This window comes from Lepisosteus platostomus, chromosome 16, assembly GCF_059453375.1.
Source record: "Lepisosteus platostomus isolate fLepPlt1 chromosome 16, fLepPlt1.hap1, whole genome shotgun sequence".
Lineage (NCBI taxonomy): Eukaryota > Metazoa > Chordata > Actinopteri > Semionotiformes > Lepisosteidae > Lepisosteus > Lepisosteus platostomus.
The window spans coordinates 593,512-608,324 of record NC_142626.1 but is presented as its reverse complement, the minus strand read 5'-3'; the positions used below and the strand labels follow the sequence as shown (position 1 = coordinate 608,324).

At 62.3% G+C, this 14,813-nt stretch overlaps 3 protein-coding genes across 15 annotated transcripts; 1 reads left to right on the top strand and 2 right to left on the bottom strand.

The window, feature by feature from the left end:
- Positions 1-70: 70 nt before the first annotated feature.
- On the bottom strand, positions 71-3,302 carry trpt1 (tRNA phosphotransferase 1). Of its 7 annotated transcripts, none has more exons than XM_088608793.1 (9): positions 3,163-3,302; positions 2,262-2,420; positions 1,746-1,892; positions 1,439-1,520; positions 1,142-1,311; positions 855-1,032; positions 722-778; positions 534-644; positions 71-347 (listed from the first exon to the last, which is right to left on the bottom strand). In XM_088608793.1, the coding sequence occupies exons 3-9, from the start codon at positions 1,812-1,814 to the stop codon at positions 277-279; spliced, it is 738 nt and encodes a 245-aa protein (XP_088464919.1). In that variant the 5' UTR covers positions 1,815-1,892; positions 2,262-2,420; positions 3,163-3,302; the 3' UTR covers positions 71-276. The 7 variants fall into 7 exon arrangements, with proteins under 7 accessions (XP_088464919.1, XP_088464923.1, XP_088464920.1 ...); XM_088608797.1 differs by having other exon boundaries at positions 2,363-2,420; positions 3,163-3,296; XM_088608794.1 differs by lacking the exon at positions 3,163-3,302 and adding an exon at positions 2,957-3,049 and having other exon boundaries at positions 1,746-1,981.
- On the top strand, positions 3,137-9,275 carry zbtb3 (zinc finger and BTB domain containing 3). 6 transcript variants are annotated; one of them, XM_088608764.1, is made up of 5 exons: positions 3,171-3,229; positions 3,741-3,783; positions 3,924-4,468; positions 4,517-4,568; positions 4,654-9,275. In XM_088608764.1, exon 5 carries the CDS (start codon positions 5,689-5,691, stop codon positions 7,309-7,311), a length of 1,623 nt encoding a protein of 540 aa, XP_088464890.1. In that variant the 5' UTR covers positions 3,171-3,229; positions 3,741-3,783; positions 3,924-4,468; positions 4,517-4,568; positions 4,654-5,688; the 3' UTR covers positions 7,312-9,275. The 6 variants fall into 6 exon arrangements, with proteins under 6 accessions (XP_088464894.1, XP_088464889.1, XP_088464890.1 ...); XM_088608765.1 differs by lacking the exon at positions 4,517-4,568 and having other exon boundaries at positions 3,924-4,407; XM_088608768.1 differs by lacking the exons at positions 3,741-3,783; positions 3,924-4,468; positions 4,517-4,568 and having other exon boundaries at positions 3,137-3,229; positions 4,654-4,797; positions 4,851-9,275.
- A 2,317-nt stretch (positions 9,276-11,592) lies between these two features.
- On the bottom strand, positions 11,593-14,265 carry LOC148646545 (apoptosis regulatory protein Siva-like). Of its 2 annotated transcripts, none has more exons than XM_088608801.1 (4): positions 14,132-14,265; positions 13,484-13,657; positions 13,246-13,393; positions 11,593-11,954 (listed from the first exon to the last, which is right to left on the bottom strand). In XM_088608801.1, exons 1-4 carry the CDS (start codon positions 14,235-14,237, stop codon positions 11,903-11,905), a joined length of 480 nt encoding a protein of 159 aa, XP_088464927.1. In that variant the 5' UTR covers positions 14,238-14,265; the 3' UTR covers positions 11,593-11,902. The 2 variants fall into 2 exon arrangements, with proteins under 2 accessions (XP_088464927.1, XP_088464928.1); XM_088608802.1 differs by having other exon boundaries at positions 13,490-13,657.
- Positions 14,266-14,813: the final 548 nt, after the last annotated feature.

Here is a 14,813-nt window from a genome sequence, read left to right as displayed (position 1 = left end):
CTAGACACTCTGTACAGGCACCCCTGGGGTACAGACTCTCACTGGACACATAGTCTCATGGACACAGGAATGTCTGATGAGGTCTAGCAGTGTGATCCTCACAGATGTGCCTTTAATTGAGGTATTAATTAAGACAGTGACACACAGCGCAGTGGGCCCAGTGCGTCTGCATGAAGCTCATCACAGTTACTGTGGACTCTCTCTGCCAGGCTCCTCCCACGCCGGGCCGTCTCCATGGCAACATTGCCAGCCCCCGCATCCCCCCCCCCCCGTGCTTCACTGTGGTGTGGGCGTGGTCAGCTGCTCTCCGGTCACGCCATCTCTCGGTTCCAGAGGAAGTTCCCTCCCTGTCAGACAGGAAGTGAGGAGGGGAGAAGGGTGTGGTTAGAGGCAAGCCTGCATAAGAGCACCCCCTGCTGGTCACCCTAGGGGGTAGAACATGCCTACAATTGTAGTGGGGGGGCCAGACCCCAGCTGCTCTCCTCCTGGGGCGCCCCTGTCTGACCTTTCGGGGTGTTCTGCGTGTTACTCACGGGGCTCCGTGAGCCTCAGGGCCCGGGCGAAGTATCGGGGCGCCAGTCTGCCCTCCGCGTCTCCAGGGGTCAGGATCACCCCGTTGTCGGACCAGAAGAAAGGGATGCCGTCTGTGGAAGGGTCACAGGCCGGGGGGTCAGTTCACAGGCCGGACGCGGCGCTCGGGGGCCGGACTCCTCAGCCTTACCCTGCAGAGCCCCGGACACGTCGATGAAGATGGCCAGGCTGCAGTCCCCGCGCATACCTGCAGGAGGGGACAGCGAGGGCGGTCAGCCTGCGGCGGGCAGGGCGCGGGGGTGGGCTCGAGCGCGAGAACTGACCGCTGACGACGCCCTCCTCCCCGGGCAGCCCCGGGCTCAGGTGGATGTGGGTCCGGGACATCCTGCTCAGGCCCCGGCTTCGAATGGACTCCCAGTGGCGCAGGTACGTCCCGTGGACGGCACAGGAGGGCACGTTGTCCGAGCCGGGGACAACTGGGGTCAACTCCAGGTCGTCCACCTGGGCAAAAAGGGGCAGAGAGACAGGGATGACCGGCGATTCCTGGCGGTTTTTACTCCCTCCTCCTGGGATCTGATCGTCCGCCAGGAAGAGGTTAAGCCCCGCCCACCTGCACCGAGTGCCCCTGATTGGCCCGGATCTCCAGCCGCCCGTCCCCCGGGCGTGGGCGGAGCCTGAAGCGCTGCTTGTCATTGGTCTCTACCACCCTCCTCACGTCGGCCAATGAGAACGCGCGGAACTGGGGGCGTGACAGCAACTCCGCCACCGACACGAACCCGTCTGGAACGAGAGGTCAGAGGTCGGGTGAGGGCGCCGGGGGTTTCCAGCGCTGAACCAAACACTGATCCGTCCCGTTTGAACTCTAATTTATTAACTGAAGATTTGAAACCTCTGTAAGCCCTCTCACCTGAGCTCATGTCCAGGCCCAGCTGGGACGCCCCGTGGCGCAGAGCGAAGGACAGCGCCTTGGACAGGCGGACGTCCGGGTCCTGCAGTGGAGGGGGGGGTCAGACAAGTGAGCTGGACCAGGACCAGGACCGGCAGAGAACTGAGGCCCAGTCACAGGAGCCAGCTGGCCAGAGGGGCAGGGGGCAGGGGGCAGAGGACAGAGGACAGAGGACAGAGGACAGAGGACAGAGGACAGAGGACAGAGGACAGGGGGCTTGATGGCGCCCCCAGACTCCAGGAGAGCCACGCTCCTGAGCTCCTCTCACCTGCTCCGATCTGCGGCTTCTGTGCCTTCCTCCTCTTCCTCCTCCTCCTCCTCTCCGCCCTCTGTCCATCCTCCTCTGCTTCTTCCCCTCCCTCGAACCCGGGCCGCCCCAGACAGGACACACTGCTTCACACCGGGAGCGGGCGGCCTGGATCAAGCAGGGGCGACACCAGGGGGAGATTCTCGTCTCCGTCAGGGGCTTGGGGGGGCTGTCTGTGTGGAGTCTGCATGTTCTCCCTGTGTTTGCGTGGGTTTAAACCCACAGTCCAAAGACCCTGGAGTGAGTGAGTGAGTGAGTGAGTGTGAGTGTGTGTGTGTGCGTGTGTGTGTGTGTGTGTGTGAGTGTGAGTGTGTGTGTGTGTGTGCCCTGTGACGGACTGGCGTCCCATCCAGGATGTACCCCGCCTTGCACCCAGTGCTTGCTGGGATAGGCTCCAGCTCCCCCACAGTCCTGAAGATGTTTGAAGATGGACAGATGTACGGTACTCTTTCAGCACCTCCCTCAGAACACGCTCACCTTGTCTGCAAGCACTGTGCTCACCGACCCTCAGTCCGCGTGTTTTCACTCTTAATAACTCTTCTGGACCCGGGCCGGTTTCCTGAGGCTCGATTACTCACGCCTGGGCCTGGGAGTCGGCAGCCTTCGGGTGTGCTCGGGCGTCGTCGGGCTTCGCTCCTGCAAGACCAGAGGAGGTGAAAGCCGAACCAGTCGCCTCTGCCGTCCCTGAGTGCACTTAATAACTCAAGAGCGCTGGGTTACAAGTCGGACCTCACGTCTGATTTTACTTCGGCTGGCAGTTAGGTACTTAATTCTACCGGGCTTTGAGAGACAGTGTCCTGTCCTAAAATGCAAGTCCCAGCGCTGATAGCGACGGCCGCTGAGTCACATGTTCACCGGGGACTGAACAGACCAAAACCAAACCCAATAATTCCGTGTAAAACACCCCTGCTTATAAAGGCATTCACCATCGTGAGGGATTTTCATAAAAAATGAGTTTATTTGACCTTGTCTACTTCGAGACTAAACACGAATCGACAGCGATCCGCGACCTACTATAACCCCTCACAACAACGCATTCGCGAACTACAAAGCTCCTTTAGGTTGGACACCTTTTAGTGTGGAAATACCCACTAGTGCTCCAACGTGATCGAACGCCTGGTGCGCATGATAGGATTCGTAAAGAGGGAAAAATTATCCAAACGTAAACGTACAGCAGGCTGGCTAGCCGGCGTCGGGAAAAAGAGAGCAGGAAGCACTCCCGAAAAACTACAATTCCCACCTCCCCCGGCAACGGGACAGGGTGGGTGGGGACCTGAGCGACAGCGGGATCTAGCCAACCACGACGTTACATCCGCCTGCCTCTGGGCCAATCGGAACGCGCGGAGTGCTTCGGGGGGAAGAGGGGGGCGGGGCTTACCGCGCCGAGCCCGGAACAGAGAGCAGCACTTGACGCGGCCAGCGGTGTCCTGCGGTTCTCGCCGTCGGTGAGCCTTTTCGTTTGCGGGTTATGGTCGGGGAGGACGATCGGTCCGTGCGGCCGGCCGGCCGGCGTGAGAGCCGACGGGGGGACGGAGGCCGGGCGGTTTAGGCGTCTCCTCTGAAGGGGCGCCCGTGGGGGCTTGCGGGAGAGGGAGGCCGTGTGCGGTTCAAGAGCCGGGCGGGTGTTGTGTTGCTGGAGCCGCCGCCGCCGGTGTGCGGGAGAGGGGCCGGGAGTCCCAGGGCCGGTCTGGACGCCGATCTGAGGGCAGGAGTTTGCCCGTCTGCTGCAGAAGCACAGCCGCCCGGGACTGACCAGTGACGCCGCCCAGCGCTGTCTGCAGCCGAGGACGGGGAGATCGCGGGGTGGTCTTTCTGGGTTCTGGGGGTGGGCAGAAATCGTCGGTACGTTTGAGGGGGTCGTGGAGAACAGACGGGAGAGATCACCCCTTCACTGTCTCTCGCTGCACCCCTGTTCTCTCCTCTCTGCACCCCCATACCCCTCTCCTCTCGCTGCAGTTACCCTGAACCTCCATACCCGGTCAGTCCCGGTCCAGTGGAGGTGGTCCCTCTGGTCAGGAGGTGTGAGGTGGTCCCTCTGGTCAGTCCCGGTCCAGTGGAGGTGTGAGGTGGTTCCTCTGGTCAGTCCCGGTCCAGTGGAGGTGGTCCCTCTGGTCAGTGCCGGTCCAGTGGCGGTGTGAGGTGGTCCCTCTGGTCAGTCCCGGTCCAGTGGAGGTGTGAGGTGGTCCCTCTGGTCAGTCCCGGTCCAGTGGAGGTGGTCCCTCTGGTCAGTCCCGGTCCAGTGGCGGTGTGAGGTGGTCCCTCTGGTCAGTCCCGGTCCAGTGGAGGTGTGAGGTGGTCCCTCTGGTCAGTCCCGGTCCAGTGGAGGTGGTCCCTCTGGTCAGTCCCGGTCCAGTGGAGGTGGTCCCTCTGGTCAGTGCCGGTCCAGTGGAGGTGTGAGGTGGTCCCTCTGGTCAGTCCCGGTCCAGTGGAGGTGGTCCCTCTGGTCAGTCCCAGTCCAGTGGAGGTGGTCCCTCTGGTCAGTGCCGGTCCAGTGGAGGTGTGAGGTGGTCCCTCTGGTCAGTCCCAGTCCAGTGTGAGGTGGTCCCTCTGGTCAGTCCCGGTCCAGTGGAGGTGTGAGGTGGTCCCTCTGGTCAGTCCCGGTCCAGTGGAGGTGGTCCCTCTGGTCAGTCCTGGTCCAGTGGAGGTGTGAGGTGGTCCCTCTGGTCAGTCCCGGTCCAGTGGAGGTGTGAGGTGGTCCCTCTGGTCAGTCCCGGTCCAGTGGGGGGTGTGAGGTGGTCCCTCTGGTCAGTCCCGGTCCAGTGGAGGTGTGAGGTGGTCCCTCTGGTCAGTCCCGGTCCAGTGGGGGGTGTGAGGTGGTCCCTCTGGTCAGGAGGTGGAGTAACAGGACGGGAATGTTTCTCTCCTGCAGGTCTGTGAGCCTCTGGAGACGGCTGGACAGCGAGAGCAGGGCGGCAACCTCTGACCTCTGACCTCCGCAGTGCTGTCCGAGGGCGTCCGCCAGCCACACTGAAGGCAAGGGGCATCATGGGAGAACCGTCACCCTGCCTGCTCCGCTGAGAGAGAGGCTTCATGGGACAACACTGAAACTGCACCAGTTGGAGAGAGGCATCATGGGACAACACTGAAACTGCACCAGTTGCACAGAGGGATTATGGGACAACACTGAAACAGCACCAGTTGCACCGAGGGATTATGGGACAACACTGAAACTGCACCAGTTGCACCGAGGGATTATGGGAGAGCTCTGAAACTGCACCAGTTGCACCGAGGGATTATGGGAGAGCTCTGAAACTGCACCAGTTGCACCGAGGGATTATGGGAGAGCTCTGAAACTGCACCAGTTGCACCGAGGGATTATGGGAGAGCTCTGAAACTGCACCAGTTGCACCGAGGGATTATGGGAGAGCTCTGAAGCTGCAGCAGTTACTCAGAATCCCTGTGGCTCCTGGTTTGAGTGAAGAGAAGAGAGACGCTGCCGAACCTCTCAGAGCCACAGACAGGGGGCGCCGCAGCTCAGAGCCGCAGACGGGGTGCCCCAGTGAGCCGCAGACAGGGGGAGCCACAGTGAGCCACAGCCACAGACGGGGGGGCCGCAGTGAGCCACCGCCGCAGACAGGGGGCGCCGCAGCTCAGGGCAACAGACAGGGGGCGCCGCAGTGAGCCACCGCCACAGACAGGGGGCGCCGCAGTGAGCCACAGCCACAGACAGGGGGCGCCGCAGCTCAGGGCAACAGACAGAGGCGCCGCAGTGAGCCACCGCCACAGACAGGGGGCGCCGCAGTGAGCCACCGCCACAGACAGGGGGCGCCGCAGTGAGCCACCGCCACAGACAGGGGGCGCCGCAGTGAGCCACAGCCACAGACAGGGGGCGCCGCAGTGAGCCACAGCCACAGACAGGGGGCGCCGCAGTGAGCCACCGCCGCAGACAGGGGGCGCCGCAGGCATGGAGTTCCCGCAGCACAGCCGGCAGCTCGTGCGCAGCCTGCGCGAGCAGAGGCAGCAGGGCTTCCTGTGCGACTGCACGGTGCAGGTGGGCTCCTGCCGCTTCCTGGCGCACCGCGCGGTGCTGGCCGCCTGCAGCCCCTTCTTCCACATGTTCTACGCCGAGCAGCCGCTGGGCAAGCGCGAGGCCGCCAGCGTGGGCATCAACGGCGAGATCGTCACGCCCGCCGCCTTCGGGCTGCTGCTGGACTTCATGTACGAGGGCACCCTGCGGCTGGCCGCCCACCCGCCGCCCGAGGACGTGCTGGCCGCCGCCTCCTACCTGCACATGAACGACATCGTGCGCGTCTGCAAGCGCCGCCTGCAGGGCCGCGGCCTGGCCGAGGCCGACAGCACGCGGGCCGAGGACGGGGCGCCCCCGCCCCCGACGCCCCTCCCGTACCCCGACGCCGACCCCGAGACCAAGCCCGAAGCCCCCGAGTCCCCCCCGGCCCCCCAGCTCCTGCCCCCGGCCCCCGCCGCCCCGCCGCCCCCCTCCAGCTCGGATGTGGCGGACACCACGCAGCCCGGGATGGACCCCGAGTCCGGTTCCGGTTCCGGGACCCAGGCCCGGCCGGGGAGCCAGGGCGAGTCGGCGCTGGGCAGCCCCTGCAGCTCCACGGAGCTCTTCCCCGCGCCCCACCAGCTGCCCCCCGCCTTCGGCCTGCCCCCGTACCCCTCCCCCGGCGCGGAGGAGCCCGTCCTGGCCCAGCCCAGCGGCCCGGCGCCGCCCGACCCGGCGCCCCCGCCCCAGCTCGCCCAGCGCTGCCCCGGGCCGGCCGACGCCCACAGCCAGCCCGAGCTCTCGCCCTCCCCGCAGCACCGCAGTCCCGGCCTCCGGCCAGCAGGGGGCGACGGCCGGGAGCGGGCGGGGGGGGAGGGGGAGGAGGAGGAGGAGGGGCGGGGGGCCGCCGGTCTGGAGGCCGACCCCGCCAAGGTGAAGGTGGAGGCCATCGTCATCTCGGACGAGGAGCTGGAGGAGATGGAGGGGATGTTCCAGAGGAGGGGGCGCGCAGAGGAGGAGGAGGAGTACGTGGAGGGGCTGGGGGCGGGGGAGGAGGAGGAAGAGGTCCTGGCCATGCACATGGGTAACCCCCCCTTCCTGCCCTCCCACCACCTTCTGCATGCCCACCTGCCCCACGGCCACGCCGAGGCCCTGACCTTCCACCCCGCCCTCGTCTCCCCTCCCTCCCCGACCTCGGGGCCCGGGGCCCCCGGCGGCCCCCCGTCCTTCCCCGGCCTGCTGGCGCCCCCCTCCTCCTCCTCCTCCTCCTCCTCCACCTCCCACCTGGCGCCCCTGCACGCGCCGCCGGACCAGATCTACTTCCACGACTTCCAGGACCCCCTGGGCCCCTACGTGGAGGACGTGCCCACCTGCGCCACCTGCGGCAAGACCTTCTCCTGCGCCTACACGCTGCGGCGCCACGCCATCGTGCACACGCGCGAGCGCCCCTACGAGTGCCGCTACTGCTATCGCAGCTACACGCAGTCCGGCGACCTGTACCGCCACATCCGCAAGGCGCACAACCAGGACCTGCCCCTGAAGCGCAGCCGGACGGACTCTGAGCCCCCCTCGCTGGGCTAGGGGGCGGGAGGGGGCGGGGCCGCCCCCCTGGAGCCCCGCCCCCTCCGCGGGACTCTTTTCCTAGGTGTCTTCTTCTGATTGGTCGGTTTGGTTACCGTGAACATCGTGGTGCTGTGGTGTAGCGGGAGGGGGGTGGGGGCTGTTGGAGGAGAGGAGAGGGACGGCGGGCTCTTCTAAAGAAGCGTTCGATCGCGGCGCGGCTGTGCCCGGGAGCCCAGCGGGGAGAGAGGGAGGCCGCCGCCCGGCGCCCAGCGTGAAGCTGTGGAGCTCACTGGACCGAGTCCCCCGCAGGAAGGGGTCGTGTTTTTAATAAGCCACCGGCTCGTCTGTTCAGAGTCCCCCCAGCTGGACGTTCGCCCCCGGCGCCCTGGAGCGCACGCGTGCGTGAGCAGGTGTTTGCGAGGCCAGTTGTGACCACTGTGCAGTGAGATCAGTGAGCTCTGTCCAGCGCTGCAGACAGCTGTGCAGTGGGATCAGTGAGCTCTGTGCAGCACTGCAGACAGCTGTGCAGTGAGATCAGTGAGCTCTGTCCAGCGCTGCAGACAGCTGTGCAGTGAGATCAGTGAGCTCTGTCCAGCGCTGCAGACAGCTGTGCAGTGAGATCAGTGAGCTCTGTGCAGCGCTGCAGACAGCTGTGCAGTGAGATCAGTGAGCTCTGTGCAGCACTGCAGACAGCTGTGCAGTGAGATCAGTGAGCTCTGTCCAGCACTGCAGACAGCTGTGCAGTGAGATCAGTGAGCTCTGTCCAGCACTGCAGACAGCTGTGCAGTGAGATCAGTGAGCTCTGTCCAGCACTGCAGACAGCTGTGCAGTGAGATCAGTGAGCTCTGTCCAGCACTGCAGACAGCTGTGCAGTGAGATCAGTGAGCTCTGTCCAGCACTGCAGACAGCTGTGCAGTGAGATCAGTGAGCTCTGTGCAGCACTGCAGACAGCTGTGCAGTGAGATCAGTGAGCTCTGTCCAGCACTGCAGACAGCTGTGCAGTGAGATCAGTGAGCTCTGTGCAGCACTGCAGACAGCTGTGCAGTGAGATCAGTGAGCTCTGTCCAGCACTGCAGACAGCTGTGCAGTGAGATCAGTGAGCTCTGTGCAGCACTGCAGACAGCTGTGCAGTGAGATCAGTGAGCTCTGTCCAGTGGTTCGACGGCTGATTAATTGAACAAGCTTCTCAGTATCGGAACAATCAGATCAGAGGAGCCTGATCCTTATCTGCGTCACCCAGGTCGGGGAGAGACCTGTCTAACTGCTCCCACCTGGTGGTGGGGGAAGGAAACACAGCACTGCAGGACTGAGGGAGCTGGTGTTTTTTAGCAGCCCGCTGTGTCCGCCATGTCTGTTTTTAACTGTTACATTGTTTAGCTGTTGAAATATATTTTAAATAAGCAGTGAAAAGCCTGAGGGGAGACAGGGGTGGAGAGTGGAGAACATGTTCTTACAGGTTAAACTGGAGTCCGAATCTGTGGAGCTGTGGACTCCGGGCCCCTTCAGAACTGGCCTGATCCCGCAAGGAATCTGGGAAAACTGCATTGGGAATCTGTGGAGCTGTGGACTCCGGGCCCCTTCAGAACTGGCCCGATCCCGCAAGGAATCTGGGAAAACTGCATTGGGAATCTGTGGAGCTGTGGACTCCGGGCCCCTTCAGAACTGGCCTGATCCCGCAAGGAATCTGGGAAAACTGCATTGGGAATCTGTGGAGCTGCGGACCTCGTTCCCTGGAGAGCCGGCCCGGTTCATGTGAATTATACCTGGGACTAGAGCTGCCAGCTTCAGCCACAACTTTTCATGAGCGAGTTTAACTCTCAGGCTGCAGCTCATCAGGCCCCGGGTTCGAGGGTTAAAGGGAATGTGGAGCTCCTTCAGGGGGGTGCTTGTACAGTTCTGTATTATAGCTGTTTATATTGGTTTTCTATGTCACCTCTCGTTCCCAGAAACGACAGATTAAAAAAAGTGAGACGGAGAGAGAATTTGCACGCGCCTGATTTTCACAGGGCTGCTGGTGGGACTCCCAGTGCGCAGCAGTCTGATCTGCTCCAGGTGTGACAGTGCTGTCAGACTCCCAGTGCGCAGCAGTCTGATCCGCTCCAGGTGTGACAGTGCTGTCAGTCAGACTCCCAGTGTGCAACAGTCTGATCCGCTCCAGGTGTGACAGTGCTGTCAGTCAGACTCCCAGTGTGCAGCAGTCTGATCCGCTCCAGGTGTGACAGTGCTGTCAGACTCCCAGTGCGCAGCAGTCTGATCTGCTCCAGGTGTGACAGTGCTGTCAGACTCCCAGTGCGCAGCAGTCTGATCCGCTCCAGGTGTGACAGTGCTGTCAGTCAGACTCCCAGTGCGCAGCAGTCTGATCCGCTCCAGGTGTGACAGTGCTGTCAGTCAGACTCCCAGTGTGCAACAGTCTGATCCGCTCCAGGTGTGACAGTGCTGTCAGTCAGACTCCCAGTGTGCAGCAGTCTGATCCACTCCAGGTGTGACAGTGCTGTCAGACTCCCAGTGCGCAGCAGTCTGATCCGCTCCAGGTGTGACAGTGCTGTCAGACTCCCAGTGCGCAGCAGTCTGATCCGCTCCAGGTGTGACAGTGCTGTCAGTCAGACTCCCAGTGCGCAGCAGTCTGAGCCGCTCCAGGTGTGACAGTGCTGTCAGTCAGACTCCCAGTGTGCAGCAGTCTGATCCGCTCCAGGTGTGACAGTGCTGTCAGTCAGACTCCCAGTGTGCAGCAGTCTGATCCGCTCCAGGTGTGCCAGTGCTGTCAGTCAGACTCCCAGTGTGCAGCAGTCTGATCCGCTCCAGGTGTGACATTGCTGTCAGACTCCCAGTGTGCAGCAGTCTGATCCACTCCAGGTGTGACAGTGCTGTCAGACTCCCAGTGTGCAGCAGTCTGATCCGCTCCAGGTGTGACAGTGCTGTCAGACTCCCAGTGTGCAGCAGTCTGATCCACTCCAGGTGTGACAGTGCTGTCAGACTCCCAGTGTGCAGCAGTCTGATCCGCTCCAGGTGTGACAGTGCTGTCGGACTCCCAGTGTGCAGCAGTCTGATCCTCTCCAGGTGTGACAGTGCTGTCAGTCAGACTCCCAGTGTGCAGCAGTCTGATCCGCTCCAGGTGTGACAGTGCTGTCAGTCAGACTCCCAGTGTGCAGCAGTCTGATCCGCTCCAGGTGTGACAGTGCTGTCAGTCAGACTCCCAGTGCGCAGCAGTCTGATCCGCTCCAGGTGTGACAGTGCTGTCAGACTCCCAGTGTGCAGCAGTCTGATCCACTCCAGGTGTGACAGTGCTGTCAGACTCCCAGTGTGCAGCAGTCTGATCCGCTCCAGGTGTGACAGTGCTGTCGGACTCCCAGTGTGCAGCAGTCTGATCCTCTCCAGGTGTGACAGTGCTGTCAGTCAGACTCCCAGTGTGCAGCAGTCTGATCCGCTCCAGGTGTGACAGTGCTGTCAGTCAGACTCCCAGTGCGCAGCAGTCTGATCCGCTCCAGGTGTGACAGTGCTGTCAGTCAGACTCCCAGTGTGCAGCAGTCTGATCCGCTCCAGGTGTGACAGTGCTGTCAGACTCCCAGTGCGCAGCAGTCTGATCCGCTCCAGGTGTGACAGTGCTGTCAGTCAGACTCCCAGTGTGCAGCAGTCTGATCCGCTCCAGGTGTGACAGTGCTGTCAGTCAGACTCCCAGTGTGCAGCAGTCTGATCCGCTCCAGGTGTGACAGTGCTGTCAGTCAGACTCCCAGTGTGCAGCAGTCTGATCCGCTCCAGGTGTGACAGTGCTGTCAGTCAGACTCCCAGTGCGCAGCAGTCTGATCCGCTCCAGGTGTGACAGTGCTGTCAGACTCCCAGTGCGCAGCAGTCTGATCCGCTCCAGGTGTGACAGTGCTGTCAGTCAGACTCCCAGTGCGCAGCAGTCTGATCCGCTCCAGGTGTGACAGTGCTGTCAGTCAGACTCCCAGTGCGCAGCAGTCTGATCCGCTCCAGGTGTGACAGTGCTGTCGGTCAGACTCCCAGTGTGCAGCAGTCTGATCCGCTCCAGGTGTGACAGTGCTGTCAGACTCCCAGTGCGCAGCAGTCTGATCCGCTCCAGGTGTGACAGTGCTGTCAGTCAGACTCCCAGTGTGCAGCAGTCTGATCCGCTCCAGGTGTGACAGTGCTGTCAGACTCCCAGTGCGCAGCAGTCTGATCTGCTCCAGGTGTGACAGTGCTGTCAGTCAGACTCCCAGTGCGCAGCAGTCTGATCCGCTCCAGGTGTGACAGTGCTGTCAGTCCGAGCTCAGAGCAGGGCTCGCTGTACGGTCGACACAGGGGTGTGTGAAAAATCAGCTTTATTCAGGTTTGCTACACAAGAACGTCACACAGGTCACAGTTTTACCAACAAAAATAACTTTTAAAGACATACAGTGCAGGGAGGGAGGAGCTGCCAAATGTACTTCCTGCTCTACATCGCCAGCCTCAATGGACGATCCTAGTAGTACGCAGATTTCGGCTTCAGTTCTTAAACCCCAGTTAGAGTGACGGTTAATTAAAGCCAGGGTTCAATTTAGCGAGAGGGTTCTGGCGCCACAGTGCGCTCCGGTGGACCCGCAGTTCCTCAAGCCGCCACAGGAGGGCAGTGTCGTCACCGCGGGGCGCAGTCGGCGCAGACCAGCGTCTCCTCGTGGCCTTCGTAACTGCGGGGGGGGGGGGGACAGCAGCAAGACAAAACAAGGGTGGGTTTACTGCTGAGGGTCTCTCTGTGTACTCCTCTCTCTCGCTGTGTCTCCTGTCCCGTTGTGGGTTTATGACTGAGGGTCTCTCTGTGTCTCCTGTCCTGCTGTGTGTGTTTAAGATTGAGGGACTCTATGAGCTCCTCTCTCTCGCTGTGTCTCCTGTCCTGCTTTGTGTGTTTATGCCTGACGGACTCACTGTGAGCTCCTCTCTCTGGCTGTGTCTCCTGTCCTGCTGTGAGCTCCTCTCTCTGGCTGTGTCTCCTGTCCTGCTGTGTGTGTTGATGCCTGAGGGACTCTCTGTGAGCTCCTCTCTCTGGCTGTGTCTCCTGTCCTGCTGTGAGCTCCTCTCTCTGGCTGTGTCTCCTGTCCTGCTGTGTGTGTTGATGCCTGAGGGACTCACTGTGAGCTCCTCTCTCTGGCTGTATCTCCTGTCCTGCTGTGTGTTGATGCCTGAGGGACTCACTGTGAGCTCCTCTCTCTGGCTGTGTCTCCTGTCCTGCTGTGAGCTCCTCTCTCTGGCTGTGTCTCCTGTCCTGCTGTGAGCTCCTCCCTCTCGCTGTGTCTCCTGTCCTGCTGTGTGTGTTGATGCCTGAGGGACTCACTGTGAGCTCCTCTCTCTGGCTGTGTCTCCTGTCCTGCTGTGTGTGTTGATGCCTGAGGGACTCTCTGTGAGCTCCTCTCTCTGGCTGTGTCTCCTGTCCTGCTGTGAGCTCCTCTCTCTGGCTGTGTCTCCTGTCCTGCTGTGTGTGTTGATGCCTGAGGGACTCACTGTGAGCTCCTCTCTCTGGCTGTATCTCCTGTCCTGCTGTGTGTTGATGCCTGAGGGACTCACTGTGAGCTCCTCTCTCTGGCTGTGTCTCCTGTCCTGCTGTGAGCTCCTCTCTCTGGCTGTGTCTCCTGTCCTGCTGTGAGCTCCTCCCTCTCGCTGTGTCTCCTGTCCTGCTGTGTGTGTTGATGCCTGAGGGACTCACTGTGAGCTCTTCTCTCTGGCTGTGTCTCCTGTCCTGCTGTGTGTTGATGCCTGAGGGACTCACTGTGAGCTCCTCTCTCTGGCTGTGTCTCCTGTCCTGCTGTGTGTGTTGATGCCTGAGGGACTCTCTGTGAGCTCCTCTCTCTGGCTGTGTCTCCTGTCCTGCTGTGAGCTCCTCCCTCTGGCTGTGTCTCCTGTCCTGCTGTGAGCTCCTCTCTCTGGCTGTGTCTCCTGTCCTGCTGTGTGTGTTGAGACGGGGGTCAAGCTCAGGTGAGCACTGACCTGGGCAGGCAGCAGGTGAAGCAGTGGTCCCGCTGGCACAGGGAGCAGCGCTGCTGGCACTGCCCACACACTGCCCTCTCACAGCGGGCACAGCCGGCGCCGGAGAGCTGGGTCCGCAGACACAGGGCACACCGGGGGGCTGTGCTGTCTGGGGGGGCACAGGACAGAGGGCGTCAGCCGAGATGGTCCGCCCCCCCCTCCGGGCGCAAGGCGGGGCGACACTACCGGTCTCTCTCACTCTGACCTGGGGGCCCGGCCGACAGAGGGGGGGTCCTCAGCAGCTCCCCTCGGGGTCCCAGGCGCAGCTGACCCCTGACTGACCCCTGGAAGGGGGGCGGGACAGGGGTGGGAGGTGCTGGGCCGGGTGTGGTCAGGGAGCGGGCCCCCGAAAACAGCAGGGCTCTGGTCCGCTCTGAGAGGGGAGAGAGAGAGGAGAGAGGAGAGAGACAGGAGAGAGGGGAGAGGGGAGAGGAGAGAGAGTGGAGAGAGACAGGAGAGAGGAGAGGGGAGAGGGGAGAGAGACAGGAGAGAGGAGAGAGAGAGGAGAGGGACAGGAGAGAGGAGAGAGAGTGGAGAGAGGAGAGAGACAGGAGAGAGGAGAGAGAGTGGAGAGAGGAGAGAGACAGGAGAGAGGAGAGGGGAGAGAGAGTGGAGAGAGACAGGAGAGAGGAGAGGGGAGAGAGTGGAGAGAGACAGGAGAGAGGAGAGGGGAGAGAGTGGAGAGAGACAGGAGAGAGGAGAGGGGAGAGAGTGGAGAGAGACAGGAGAGAGGAGAGAGGAGAGAGGGGAGAGGGGAGAGGGGAGAGACAGGAGAGAGAGTGGAGAGAGTACTGGTCACTCCGGACAGTCACACAGGTGGGCTCGCTCAGCGCAGGCGCACACTCACCGAACACCGCGCTCCTGCCCGCCTCCCCGCACGCCGCCCGCTCCGTCACCCGCGTCTTCCGCTGCGGGGGGGCGCTCTCGGGCCAGGGGCAGCTGCGCTTCGGCATGGCCGGCGGGGGCCGTCTCGAGAGGCCGAGGGTTCACAACGTGTCTCGCAGAGCTCGTGTCTCTCCCGCGTCTCGGCGGGCCGGGCGGGGGGGCCGGGGTTCGGTGTCGGTCACGAATCCGGGAGCCCCTCTGGTCTCACACGCATCAAGGGGCCGGGGCAGCAGAATAACGGGGTAACCCCCCTTCACCCACGCGTGGACAGCTGGCCAACCAGGTGCAGCATGCTCAGCGGAAACGGACCAGGCTGATATCTTATGGCATCGCGTCGCCGGACCTCTCTGACCGCGCTGGCAGCCCGGGAGCGCCGCGGCGACTCGTCTCAGGCGAAGTTTGAGCACCGGCCAGACTCACCTCGGACACTGCGGGGGGGGGGGGGGGTTCGCTGGGGGACCCGCATGTGGGGTCTAACTATATATCAAAACAACGACAGCAAGTCGGATACATTCTAGACGGCTATGGCAGCACGACAGATCATTTAATCATATCCGCTGGCTGTCCAGACGTTTGGGAAACGGACTCGGAATCAGAATCCCCCCCCCCTCTTTAGTTGTTTACTGGAATGAAGCCGTCCACCA

Bases quoted from the DNA above. Each gene is read 5' to 3' on its own strand.
- zbtb3 (XM_088608768.1), top strand. From the start codon at position 5,689: ATGGAGTTCCCGCAGCACAGCCGGCAGCTCGTGCGCAGCCTGCGCGAG.
- LOC148646545 (XM_088608801.1), bottom strand. From the start codon at position 14,237: ATGCCGAAGCGCAGCTGCCCCTGGCCCGAGAGCGCCCCCCCGCAGCGG. The intron at 13,658-14,131 runs GTGAGTGTGCGC...CTCCCCTCTCAG, and splicing joins GGGCAGGAGCGCGGTGTTCG to AGCGGACCAGAGCCCTGCTG. The intron at 13,394-13,483 runs GTGAGAGAGACC...GTGCCCCCCCAG, and splicing joins GGCCGGGCCCCCAGGTCAGA to ACAGCACAGCCCCCCGGTGT.
- trpt1 (XM_088608793.1), bottom strand. From the start codon at position 1,814: ATGGACAGAGGGCGGAGAGGAGGAGGAGGAGGAAGAGGAGGAAGGCAC. The intron at 1,033-1,141 runs GTGGGCGGGGCT...CTTTTTGCCCAG, and splicing joins ATCAGGGGCACTCGGTGCAG to GTGGACGACCTGGAGTTGAC. The intron at 779-854 runs GTCAGTTCTCGC...CCCCTCCTGCAG, and splicing joins GGAGGAGGGCGTCGTCAGCG to GTATGCGCGGGGACTGCAGC.